We start from the raw sequence: 13,895 nt of genomic DNA, 5'->3' as shown, positions 1-13,895 counted from the left end.
GAGGGATAAGGGAACAGCAAAGATTCCTGGGAAAAACAACAAAGTCAGAACTTTATAATCTTGCAAGTTGGAAGTAATTCACAGCTGAAAATTAAAAAGGTACTCATTTAAGTTTTATTTATATAGCATTTATTACAAATCGTCCCTCTGTACCCGGTAGGAATAAATACCACTCCTGACCACACGGGGGCAGCACATGACCCAGGTCAGGGGTCAGTTCCTGTCCCACCTCTGGTGGGACCGTGCCAGTTTTAGTCAATATAGCAGATCTGGGCCCCGTGTGGGTAGATGTGGTATTACTACATATGGAGGCTTTAAACGGGATCATATCAGTGGCTGCAAATGAAGACAGACCTTATTTCTCCTTAAATACTGCTCATCAAAGCTGAGCTTGTATGTCTGGATCGTCCTCGTGGATTTAAGCTTGGACTCAGTAGCTGCAGTCGGAGGTGAAACTCTTCAGGATGGAGCTACAACGGCGCATTTCCCCCCCTGATCCTCAAATACGCAGCAGTTTTAGATTTATCTAGGAAACCAGAGCTGCAGCGAGGAGCCACCATCACCTAAACGTTGCTGGAGTGAGACGAGCGTCACTCAGGATTAAAAGATATTAAAAACCAATCCCAGCTCCTGGATTCCCTGAGAGACGAGTGTGCAGGAACTTCAGCCCAGGAAGGTGGAGATGAACACGCTGGTGTCCAGGTTGAGCGTGGCGTGCCACCAGCGGTCGGGGAAGTACAGCACCTGAACAGGAACAGATCTGTTAGCTACAGCGTCGTTGACGAGGCTGAAGGATCAATAAATCCTCCCGGCTGGAGACGGCCGACACATTGACTGCGTTTCCAGCATCAATAACCCTTTTAAACCCGAATATTAGCAATAACCCGAATTTGCACGGCCATGTAAACACCAATAACCCTTTGAATAACCCGAATTTGCTCATATTCCGGTTTTTAAAAACCCCAATATGAGCCCTGGGTTACTCCTTTTAAAACCTGAATATTGGGTCATGTAAACACCAAACAGAATATCCTCATCAAACGGAACAGGAATCTGTTTTCTGCACATGCTCTGTTCACAAGGAATCCTGGTCTTTTGAGTCCAGGAAGTTCTTCTAAACACGGAGATTTTTTTTCTCTTTTTTCATATTTCTTCCTCTTTTTTCCTCTATCATTTTTTCCTTTTTTTTATTTTTTTCATCACTTTTTTTCCTCTTTTTCGTCTCTTTTCTCTTTTTTCATCATTTTTTAAAATCTTTTTTTCTCTTTTTTTATCTTTCTTCTTTTTTTCATCTATTTTCCTCTTTTTTCCTCTTTTTTTCCTTTTTTTTTCCTTTTTTTCATCTTTTTTCTCTCTTTATTCCTCTTTTTTCTCCTCTTTTTTCATCTTTTTTTCATCTTTTTTTCCCCTTTTTTCAGGAAGTTCTTATAAACACGGAGAAACAAGACCAGGAGGAGACTAATCACTTCATAAATGTAATGAAGGATATGAACATTTCTGCATTTGTAGACGGTAGAAAGTACCGGGATAGAAGATTTACAAGAAGGTGAGAGAAAAGTTGCTGAAGCAGCATTTGTTTTGAATTTGGATACAGGAAGAAGAAGCAGAAATGACGGTAATTGCGTCATCACGTTCTCCGTGCGTCGCTGGTTTGATCCAGATATCCTGAATGATTAATCACCATGTAAACGGAATATTCCCAATGTTTCAGTAAATTTTGACTGCATAAACGTAGTCAGTGATCAGCGTGGCGGGTCGTCACCTCTCCAGGTCGGATCGTACACTCCAGCGGAGCCTCGTCCTCCGGCAGGTGCGGGTACGTCTCCGTCAGCCAGGACAGGGTGGTGCGGTTGGGGTGGAAGTGAGGCTGCTGGTCCGGGGGGTAGAGGAACCACCGCTGTGTGAGGAGGAATCAATCAATCAATCAATCAATCAATCAATCGATGGGCTCAAGAAAACCTCAGAAAACCACTGTCAGTAAATACAGTTGGTCACTACATCAGTAAGTGCGGGTTAAAACTCTACCATGCAAAGCAAAAGTCGTTTATTAACAACATCCAGAAACGCTGCCGGGTTATCTGGGCCCGAGCTCGTGTCAAACGGACTGATGCTCGATGGAAAAGTGTTTTGTGGTCTGATGAGTCCACTTTTCAAATAGTTTCTGGAAACACTGGACGTCGTGTCCTCCGGACCGAAGAGGAAGCAGAACCATCTGGACTGTTATCAACGCAAAGTTCAAAAGCATCTGTGATGGTTTGGGGGGGCATTAGTTCCCATGGCAACGGTGACTTACATTTCTGTGAAGGAACATAAATGCTGAAAAGTACATACAGATTTTGGAGCAACATGCTGCCATCCAAGCCACGTCTTTTTCACGGACGCCGCTGCTTGTTTCAGCCCTAATGCCAAGCCACATTCTGCACGTGCTACAACAGCGTGGCTTGGAAGTAAAAGAGTCCAGTTCTCCCCTGGCCCGCTGACAGTCCAGACCGTCTCCCATTGAAAATGTGTGGTCATTATGAAGCGTAAAACACGACAGAGAAGACCCCGGACTGTTGAACAACTGAAGCGGTTCATCAAGCAAGAATGGGAAAGAATTCCACATGAGAAGCTCAGAGAATGAGTCTCCTCTCTTCCAAAACATTTCAGTGTTATTAAAAGGAAAGGTGATGTAAACGTAAACGTGCCCTTTAACAACTTCTACTGCACGTGTTGCAGCCATGGAATTCTAAGTTAATTATTATTTGAAAAATAAAATAAAGTTTCTGAGTTTGAGCATTAAATATGTTGTCTTTGTAGTGTATTCAATTGAATATGGGTTGAAAAGGATTGTCAAATCAATGTATTTTGTTTTTATTTACATTTTACACAATTTCCTAACTTCAACCGAATCCGGTTTGTACAAAAATGAAGCCAAACAGGAAAACCCATCGCGGGCAATCCTAAATCTACCGAGGGTTCCTCCTGAAGGAAAAGTCTACCAAAGGTTCCTGCCACTGGAGCCACCGTCTACTGAGAGTTCCTGCTGAAGGAAACATCTACTGAGAGTTCCTAATAAAGGAAACATCTACTAGTTCCTGCTAAAGGAAACATCTACTGAGAGTTCCTGCAGGAGGAAACACCGTATTTTGAGAAAAGTTTGTCCTTTTGTTCTTCCTTCCTCTCATTTAACTCTCTATTATAGTTTAATCTTCCCTCATCTTAATTACTGCAACATTGTTTGGGCTTCGACACATTCAACATATATTAATAAATTATTGATAATTCAAAAAATGTTTCTCAGAATGAAATCACATGCAAACAGATATGAGCGTCTGCTCTCCTTTTCATTAAATATTCATTATTATCCATCAATAAAATTAACATTTTTCAAACATGTTTATTTATGTTCAAATTTAAAAATTATATACAAGATCTTCCTTCTTCTTTTCATAATTTCTTTTGTGTTAATTCCGATATTCATTCTTATGCCACAAGGCACAAAGATGATTTTAATTTACCGTTTTGTAGAACATTAAACATCAATCTTTTCCCCACTTGTGGAATTCACTCAATAAATCTCTTAAATCATCACCATCCTTGCCAATATTCAAAAAACATTTAAAGAACTTTCTTATTGTTTCATCTTTGTAGTCATTATTTAATCTGAGTTACATTTTCTTTTGTGTTTTTTGTTTTTTTACTCCCCCTTGTGTAGCTTTTGTTGTGTTTTTTATTCATATAAGGAAATTATTCTATATAAACCACTTCTTTTCCTTCATGTTATATCAATGTTTTTTCATTTATTATTCAATTTGTCTTATATTGCTAAATAAATAAACCAAAACTAAAAACATCTACTAGTTCCTGCTGCAGGAGCAACATCTACGAGTTGGGGAATGATGGGATCTCAGTTCTGCCGTGGTGACTCTTTGGTTCAGTAATTCCCCCCGTGAGTTGTGAGTTCTTTACCTTCCTGCCATAGACGACCTCCGAGAACCCGGGCCCGTGCCAGTGGAAGGGAACTCCGGTTCCAGGACCTGCAGGAGACCAGAACAGGCGTCAGCGCCTCCCGCCGGGCCGGACAGAAACGGAGCGGGTCGTGCCGGCTCTGACCTGCGATGCCGAAGCTGTAGGCGCCGCTGCTGCGCGGCAGCACGTACGGCGGCGGCTCGTACTGGTCCAACAGGCCCCGCCACTCCGTCAGGTTGTTGTCTCCAAAGAAGTACAGCGTGTCTGCAGGAGAGCAAGCATCAGCTGAACCAACGGGAGGGATGGGTGGTATGGACTAAAAAATGTAATCACGATCATTTCTGGCATTTATCCCCATAACGATAAAAAAATACCAATTTAACTCCACCTTTGTAACTATAAATCTATCACCACATTCAGTCTTTGGAGCCAAATCACTGCTGTAAAAGATACTAAATACTAAACTACACCAATTAAATTGAATTAATAAAAACCAATTAAATGAGTTACATGTACTGCAAAACTGTAATGACTGAGATCCGCCATGTTTGTTATACAAACACGTATCAACGGGAATTTATCCTTCCTTCCTTCCTTCCTTCCTTCCTTCCTTCCTTCACGTACGTTGTGCGTGGATTTAACACAGAACCATAAATCATTTTTACACAAAAACGTCATCAGGAATTTATCATTTTTACCGTGAGATACAAATTCTTGCCGTGGGGAATTTTTTTGACGGTTTATCGTGAACAGTAAAATATCTCCCATTCCTAACCCCCGGGACCGGCCGAGGCAGAACCGGCTGGTGCTGGACTCACCGTTGCCGAGGGCGCCGGCGGACTGAGGCTTCAGCAGCCGCTCCACGTAGTCCTGGAAGGAAACGTCCACTGGAACAGATCACAGGGGGGGGGGAGAGTGACGTTTACATGCAGTCAAAATTCAGGTTATTGCTAATATTCCGGTCACTGAAACATTGGGAATATTCCGTTTACATGGTAATTAATCATTCAGGATATCTGGATCAAACCAGCGATGCACGGAGAACGTGATGACACAATTCCCATAATTTCTGCTTCTTCTTCCTGTATCTAAATTCAAAACAAATGCTGCTTCACGTAACTTTTCTCTCTCCTTCTTGTAAATCTTCTATCCGGTACTTTCTACCGTCTACAAATGCAGAAATGTTCATATCCTTCATTCCATTTATGAAGTGATTAGTCTCCTCCTGGTCTTGTTTCTCCGTGTTTAGAAGAACTTCCTGGACTCAAAAGATCTGGGGCGGATTCACAAAACATTCTTAAGAAAAAAAATCTTCTTAAGTGTCATTTTTTTCTTAAGTTCAGTCTTAAGAATAAAAAACAGAAGAAGTCTTATTCTCCAAAAAAGTATTTTCTCAACTTTCTTCTTAAGTTTCTTCTTAAGAAAGAACTTAAGAATAAATGGTATTCTTGAAATAAAAGTTCTCAAATTTGTTCTTGACTTTTTTCTTTACTTTAAGACAACCTGGACCTGTCTTAACATTTCTTCTGTGAAAAGGTTTAGCCTCTAATATCACCTTTTTCAAAAGGGTTATTGATGCTGGAAACGCAGTCAGTGAGACGGGGGACGGGTCTGGGAGCAGAGCGACCCGGGCGAGCCTACCTTTCCTGTAGGAGTGCGTGTTGGCGGTGCTGAGCCTCACGCTCCGGGAGCCGTATTCTCCCAGCAGGTTGGACTTGGAGCACAAGAGCTGGAATTTCTGAAGGAGAGAAGAGACGCATCAGGACAGTTCTGCTGGATTCAAGCCCGTTTATACAGAAACCAGGGCTGGGGATCCATTCAAATGTCAAGAATCGATTCCAATTCTTAAGATTCACAATCGATTGTCACGATTTGATTCAATCCGATTCCGATATTGATTTGGGTTAGTGTTATTAAAACTGTTTTTTCAGCTGTTGCATGAATTATATGACTGTAGTTATGCAACATATTAATACTAGTATTATATTGAGATTCAACAGCAAGTATTGCAGCTAATGATGCTGTAAGGACCAATCAGCTCCCAGAATGCTGATAGAACTGAAACAGAAACATCGTGGGGCAGAATTACCAAACAGATCCAGGAGGAAACAGAGACGGAGGAAATCGGTTTTATTTTTTTCCCAGATTCCATTTTAATTTTTTCCATTTTTGGTCAATTTCACTCACTCACTCATCTTCTCCCGCTTATCCGTTACCGGGTCGCGGGGGCAGCAGCCTCAGCAGGGATGCCCAGACTTCCCTCACCCCAGACACTTCCTCCAGCTCTTCCGGGGGGAGTCCGAGGCGTTCCCAGGCCAGCCGAGAGACATAGTCTCTCCAGCGTGTCCTGGGTCTTCCCCGGGGTCTCCTCCCGGTGGGACATGCCTGGAACACCTCCCTAGGGAGGTGGGACATGCCTGGAACACCTCCCTAGGGAGGATCCAGGAGGCATCTGGTACAGATGCCCAAGCCACCTCAGCTGACTCCTCTCAATGTGGAGGAGCAGCGGCTCGACTCCGAGCTCCTCCCGGGTGACCGAACTCCTCACCCTATCTCTAAGGGAGCGTCCAGCCACCCTGCGGAGGAAACTCATCTCTAAGGGAGCGTCCAGCCACCCTGCGGAGGAAACTCATCTCGGCCGCTTGTATCCGCGATCTTGTCCTTTCGGTCACTACCCAAAGTTCATGACCATAGGTGGTCAATTTCAGTTTTTAATTTTTGAGAATTTGGTTTTTAGCATTTTATGCAAATGTATATTATGCAAAATGTATGCAAACACCAAGACAGTATATGAAGTAATGAAATATAGACAATTTATGCAATTATAACTGAAAACTTTAATGTTTTCATATCTTTAAACATATTTAAAAGCAAAAACATGGCACCAGTTATTCTCGTGTCCAACAAAACATTCCTTTTTTGGGCAAAAACAAAAAAATACCAAAAGTTGTAATGTAATGATAAAAAAATAAAAAATAAAAAAAATAAATCTTTAGACATACGAATCGATTTTTAGGAATTAATATGAGAATCGATTTAGAATCGGAAAATCAATTTTTTCCAACACAGGCTTAACAGGAACTCATCATCTTTCCTTCGTTTTCAGTACGAAACCTGACTCTTACAAGCTGCACGTGGTAATAAAAACTCCAGCGATGTTCCCTCATCACTGAGGAGCGTGGGAACTAAAATACCACAGAACGACACAAAGAGTCGACATAAAAACATCTATGATCAAAGAAACCCCAGACAGTCTCATCTACTACGACTACTATGGAGAGAAAACCAACTCAAAACATTTGTGCGTACGTATTATCTGATTTGTGCTCGAAGTTACGGAAAAATTATAATTACGAATTCAAAAAGCCTCCTACACACACAAATCGTTAAATACGCACAAATGGTTTTGAGACTCCAAGGAGCCTCACAGATTCTTCAGTACACGGTGCGTTTAAGGACTGGTGGAAATCTGGGTCATCTGAGTTATTTCCCTCGATACAGTTACCCGCCCTGAGAAGGTAAACCTACTTCAGACCACCGTGATGCCGCCATCACCATCTTCTTACCGTCAGTTTTTCCCAGGCAAAGAACAAGTCCAAAACATCTAATTACATTTGTAAGTTTCCATGTAAGGAATTATAGACTATTACAAAGTAACATTTCTTACAAGTTTAGAGGAGACCAAGTATCGAGGGAAATATCGGTGGACTCAGATGAAAGTTCAGATGACCCAGCTTTCCAAACAGTCCTTAAATGCACCATGTACGGATGAATCTGTGAGGCTTTTTGGCAGTACTGGAGTTGTAAAAAATAAATCAGGGGGGATGGTGGATTTTATCATGTGGGGACAGATAATTTGTGCTGATTACAAATAATATAATATATTACAAATAATAGCAGTGACCAAAACACCTGCAGAAATACTGCAGGAATGACATAGCAGCAGTTAAATGCAGCCTTCTGTAAGCTTTAAATATCCACTGGGCTTACATCAAATACATCAAAACACAACAATAAAAAACACTTTTCTGAACTTATCAATATGACTCTGTCCTTCACAGGATAAGTAACATGGATCACTGCAAAAACTCACAATCTTAACAAGAATATTTGTCTTATTTCTAGTTAAAATGTCTCATTTTAGTAAAACAAATCTCATTACACTTAAAACAAGACTCATCACTGGAAAAAACAACAATTTTCACCTGTTTCAAGTAGATTTTCACTTGAAATAAGTAGAAAAATCTGCCAGTGGAACAAGATTTTTTTGCTTGTAATAAGAAGATAAATCTTATTTCAAGTGAAAATTTACTTGAAACAGGTAAAAATTGTCAAATAAGTTATTTTTCTGGTGATGACTCTAAATGTTGAAATAGCAGTAAAACCACATTCATTGATGAAATGACATAAGGGATGGAAAGGAGGGATGGCAGTTTTACAGGGGGGATGATTTGGACCGTTTTTATTTCAGGGGGGGATGATTTGGACCGTTTTTATTTCAGGGGGGATGATTTGGACCGTTTTTATTTCAGGGGGGATGATTTGGACCGTTTTTATTTCAGGGGGGGTGATTTGGACCGTTTTTATTTCAGGGGGGGTGATTTGGACCGTTTTTATTTCAGGGGGGGATGATTTGGACCGTTTTTATTCCAGGGGGGGATGCCATCCCCCTCATCCCCCTCAACTCCAGAACTGATTATTGGAGGCGTGAGTAGAGTCTCAAAACCATTTGTGCGTATTTAACGATCGTGTGTGTAGGAGGCTTCTTGAATTCGTAATTATCGTTTTGTCCGTAACTTCGAGCACAAATCAGATAATACACACACAAATGTTTGGAGTCGATTTCTCTCCATAAACAGCAGCTGTAAAAAAACAACCTGAGAGAGAATCCGTCCACACTTCTGTCAGCACCACAGACCTAAACTCCCCCTGGAGGTCAGAAGTGGTATCACCCCCTCTGAATTACTCCAGACATCCACATGTTTTTAAAACAACGATGTTCTCCAGGGTTGGAGGCGATGGTCGTTCAGCGATGACATCAGAATACGTACCGTGTTGTCCGTGAGCCCTCTGATGATGACGGGTCTGCTGTACGCATATCTGCAAAGGCAAAAAAAGCGTTTTTAGATCTTAATATCCACAAAGACTCTGATGTCACAGGACCAGGTCTCTCAGGTCAGAGGTCACAGTTCTCTCAACACAGCAAGCAAACCTGAAGAAAACGTTTTTATTTTGCATCAAAAGCCAAAATTTTAATCTCCAGTTTGAGGCGAACAAGGAAGTTGCAGTTCCTTTACTGACCACTAGGGTTGTTATCAAAACTGTCAAGAATTAGTTGTTTTTTTTCCAGGAAAACCTGTTTGAGAAGTCTGAATTTGAAGGTTTTGTTTTTTAATTTTTATCTCACTGCTGAGGGTTTATTTGTTGTCTTTTTTAAAGCGCTACTTGAATTTGAACTCTAAATCTCTTTTCTAAACAGTTTTCTTCCTCAACATATCTGTCAAGTCTCCTGTTTTGGCCGGGAAACTACCGTTTTTTACCTCTCTTTCCCGCCGTCCTCTCGTATTAGTATTTCCCTGTAAATTTCCCGTTTTACAATATAATAATTTTAACCAATAATAACCAACGCAGACCCTACGCCGTAGGCTCTGCGTCGATTTAACGCAGAACCATAAATCAGCTCCCGAGCCGGCAGGCAGTTCTCATTCCGAAATTTTCTGAGCAAATTTCTTAACAGGCGTAGCTACAATTGTTAGATTTCATCTATTAAACCAACATTTATTTTCCTAAATGATTTATTTCAGCCAGAGGTAATTCTCCACAGAGCTGCAGGTTTCTCCCCGGGACGACGGCGCAGGTTGACCCGGCCGTGAGCTGCTGCTGCTGCTGCTGCTCCCCGGACCGGCGGCTCTTCTCATCTCCGAAAACATCGGATCAAATTTCTTAACAGGCGTTATTTGGATAAACTGAGCCCAGGTTGGGGATCTTAACGGTTACTTTTATGCCTGAAAAAACATTAAAACTTAATAAAGTGGCATATTAACAGCGCTACAGCTGAAATTAAAACAGCTTTTAGCTCTCAGCTTCCTGATATGGTGACGTTTGTGCAAACGTAACTACGCAGTCGCTTACGTACCTGAACGTAAACCACGCAGTGACGTAGCAAGTTAAATTTAGGGGTGGTGCTGAAAAGTAGGAGTAGGGGGAGTATTGGGACAGACCTGGGAAGATTCAAGGGCCCTAAAATCTTTGGCTTCTTTTTTAGGGGTAGTGGTAGAGAGGGAGGGCTAGTGGCAGAGGTGTCAAGTAACGAAGTACAAATACTTTGTTACCTTACTTAAGTAGAAATGTTGGTTATCTATACTTCACTGGAGTAATTATTTTTCAGACGACTTTTTACTTTTACTCCTTACATTTTCACGCAATTATCTGTACTTTTTACTCCTTACATTTTAAAAACAGCCTCGTTACTCTATTTCATTTGGGCCTTTAATAAAAACTATCCAGTTAAATTGCTCCATCCGGATAGAGTGAATTTGGTTGTGGTTGTTTCAGATGTTCTTGTCCAGTTTTGTTCTTACATCCGTTCCCTCAGATTCCTGCAACTAAACTTGGATGTACATTCCAATAAAGGTTAGGATAAATGATAACATGAACATGAACGTTTGACTTTTTGCACCATTACAATACTTATAGACAACTAGTCATCATATCTGCTGCTCTCTGAAACACATGTTAATGCTCAATAGTACACATATATGCTTCTTTAATATATTTATATTAACATGTTAATGCTCAATAGTACACATATATGCTTCTTTAATATATTTATATTAACACATGTTAATGCTCAATAGTACACATATATGCTTCTTTAATATATTTATATTAACACATGTTAATGCTCAATAGTACACATATATGCTTCTTTAATATATTTATATTAACACATGTTAATGCTCAATAGTACACATATATGCTTCTTTAATATATTTGCATTATACTAAGATACATTCATTTTCAATGGCTTTTGTCCTTAATGGCTTTTTTCCCCCTTACATTACTTTTACTTTTATACTTTAAGTAGTTTTGAAACCAGTACTTTTATACTTTTACTTGAGTAAAAAACTGGAGTTGATACTTCAACTTCTACAGGAGTATTTTTAAACTCTAGTATCTATACTTCTACCTGAGGAATGAATGTGAATACTGAAGACACCTCTGGTTCTCAACTAGTTCAACTAGAACCAGCTGAGAGCCGGTTTGGTGTAAAGGGGCTAATAAGAGATAATAATAGAGGGTCAATGGCAGCTGTCTGACTCAGTTAAGCAGCGTAACTTCGGTGATTTTACCTGTGGAGGAACTGCTGGTGCGAGAGAGACGAGCTGTGCAGAACATCGATGTTACAAGGACCTTCATCTTCCAGCCTGACGTCGGAATCCTGCCACCTGAGCACAGACAGACAGACCTGTAACCAGTACTGGAGTTGAGGGGGGATGAGGGGGGATGGCATCCCCCCCTGAAATAAAAAGGGTCCAAATCATCCCCCCCTGTAAAACCTCCATCCCTCCTTTCCATCCCTTATGTCATTTCATCAATGAATGTGGTTTTACTGCTATTTCAACATTTAGAGTCATCACCAGAAAAATAACACCAGAAAAATAACTTATTTGACAATTTTCACCTGTTTCAAGTAAATTTTCACTTGAAATAAGATTTATCTTCTTATTACAAGCAAAAAAATCTTGTTCCACTGGCAGATTTTTCTACTTATTTTAAGTGAAAATCTACTTGAAACAGGTGAAAATTGTTGTTTTTTCAGTGATGAGTCTTGTTTTAAGTGTAATGAGATTTTTTTACTAAAATGAGACATTTTAACTACAAATAAGACAAATATTCTTGTTAAGATTGTGAGTTTTTGCAGTGATCCATTTTACTTATCCTGTGAAGGACAGAGTCATATTGATAAGTTCAGAAAAGTGTTTTTTATTGTTGTGTTTTGATGTATTTGATGTAAGCCCAGTGGATATTTAAAGCTTACAGAAGGCTGCATTTAACTGCTGCTATGTCATTCCTGCAGTATTTCTGCAGGTGTTTTGGTCACTGCTATTATTTGTAGTATATTATATTATTTGTAATCAGCACAAATTATCTGTCCCATATGATCAAATCCACCATCCCCCCTGATTTTCTTTTACAACTCGAGTACTGTCTGTAACCACCAGGAGTGTCGCGTTGAACCAGATGTGCGTGAACTCACCATCCCCCTCCGTCATCCGTCCGTCCGCGGAAAAGACACAACAAAACACAAAACACAACGAGCTGAGCCGCCTTGTTTTCCATTCAAAAGTGTCCCGGCTGTGAGTTTCACTCGCTCAGAGGAATAAAGTGGAATAAAAGCAGCCGTAGGTTCGTTGTGTGGCGACTGGAAGAGGATCCTTTCCTACTTCCTGCCGTCAAACCAATCAGAAACCACCACATTAATCTGACCCGTGCTGCGTTCATGGCCCCTCGGAACTTCCGCTGCCCGACCGCCATAGTTGGGGTTCACGTGAATTGTTTTACACTTTGTGTAAAAAAAAAAGAGTCACAATAAACTTATAAATTGTCCACTTTAATCCGATTTTCCTATTAAAGCTTACACTTAATTATATTTATTTCATTTTTATAAAGCTGAAAGAGAAGTACACGGACAGTTTAAATGGGTGTCAGACCAGGACCCAACAATCTAACTGGATGATTACATTTATACTCTTTATATGTTATAATTCAACTTGAAATTGCATAATGTGAAGATTTTTAATCATTGTATCTTTTGCAAATGTTAAATAATTGTGATAAAGTTCTTTTTTCTGTAATGCAATTAAAAAAACAAAAGTATCATCCATTCTGGATTCATTACAAATCAACTGAAATATTACAAACCTTTTATTATTTTAATATTGCTGATTATGGCTTACAGTTTAAGATTAAGATTCCCAGAATATTTTTTGAGATAGGATATTTGAGTTTTCTTAAGCTGTAAGCCATGATCAGCAATATTAAAATAATAAAAGGCTTGCAATATTTCAGTTGATTTGTAATGAATCCAGAATGTATGACATTTTTGCATTACAGAAAATAAAGGACTTTATCACAATATTCTAATTCTCTGAGACAGTCCTGTACAGTTTATTTATTTTTTCCAACCTTAAAACCAAAAGACAACAAAAACAACCTTGGGGGTCAGTTTAATTTTAAAGTTCTCAACAGAAGCTGAAGAGTTTCTGTGTGTCGACTACGGAGTGAAACTGTGTTTCAGCCTGAACATGGAGCTAAAACAAAGTCAAAACATATCACCATTTAAAAAAAGATCCAAAGAAACATTGTATTCAAAATACAGATGCAAATAAACATGTAGATATGTACATTTATTAATATATGTATATAGATTTATATTATGGATATAGATATGTTACATGTAGGTATTTATATGGATATATTGAGTTGTATTATCATGTATGTATGTATTATCTATATCTCTATTAATATATACTGATTTATAGTCATATGTAGATGTCGATACATAGATTTATAGTAATGTTTATGTATATAATTGGAGATAAATATATGAACCAGTATTTACAGCATATCTACTCTTATATGGTTAATCAAGTATATTGTTATATCATTGCTGTCTATTGTTCTCTATTATATTGTAATATTATAGTAAAGTAATGATAACGTAATACTATGCATTATAATTACTTCTATTATTACATACATACTAGGGGTGGGACGATACGGTAACTCACGATTCAATACTGTGGCGATATGTGGCCCACGATAACAATAATATCACGATACACGATATCTACGATATTCAATATATTGTAAGAAATTTCTTCAACAATATACTGTATCACGATATATGTGACTGAAAAAGAAAAAATACCCATAAAAAG

At 39.4% G+C, this 13,895-nt stretch overlaps 1 protein-coding gene across 1 annotated transcript; it reads right to left on the bottom strand.

Moving 5' to 3' along the window:
• Nucleotides 1-95: 95 nt before the first annotated feature.
• Nucleotides 96-12,401, bottom strand: LOC133422389 (jmjC domain-containing protein 8-like). The gene is made up of 9 exons (XM_061712364.1): nucleotides 12,212-12,401; nucleotides 11,304-11,399; nucleotides 9,003-9,051; nucleotides 5,593-5,689; nucleotides 4,770-4,838; nucleotides 4,096-4,215; nucleotides 3,952-4,019; nucleotides 1,763-1,897; nucleotides 96-744 (listed from the first exon to the last, which is right to left on the bottom strand). The coding sequence occupies exons 1-9, from the start codon at nucleotides 12,292-12,294 to the stop codon at nucleotides 664-666; spliced, it is 798 nt and encodes a 265-aa protein (XP_061568348.1). The 5' UTR covers nucleotides 12,295-12,401; the 3' UTR covers nucleotides 96-663.
• Between the last annotated feature and the right edge of the window lie 1,494 nt (nucleotides 12,402-13,895).

This window comes from Cololabis saira, chromosome 21 (genome assembly GCF_033807715.1).
Source record: "Cololabis saira isolate AMF1-May2022 chromosome 21, fColSai1.1, whole genome shotgun sequence".
Taxonomy (NCBI): Eukaryota; Metazoa; Chordata; class Actinopteri; order Beloniformes; family Belonidae; genus Cololabis; species Cololabis saira.
This window is presented reverse-complemented; position numbering and strand designations above follow the sequence as displayed.

Coding starts and splice junctions, on each gene's coding strand:
- LOC133422389 (XM_061712364.1), bottom strand. CDS start 12,294: ATGGAAAACAAGGCGGCTCAGCTCGTTGTGTTTTGTGTTTTGTTGTGT. Junction 4,216..4,769: donor CGCCGGCGCCCTCGGCAACG/GTGAGTCCAGCA, acceptor GCTCTCCTGCAG/ACACGCTGTACTTCTTTGGA. Junction 745..1,762: donor GTACGATCCGACCTGGAGAG/GTGACGACCCGC, acceptor GTTCCTGTTCAG/GTGCTGTACTTCCCCGACCG.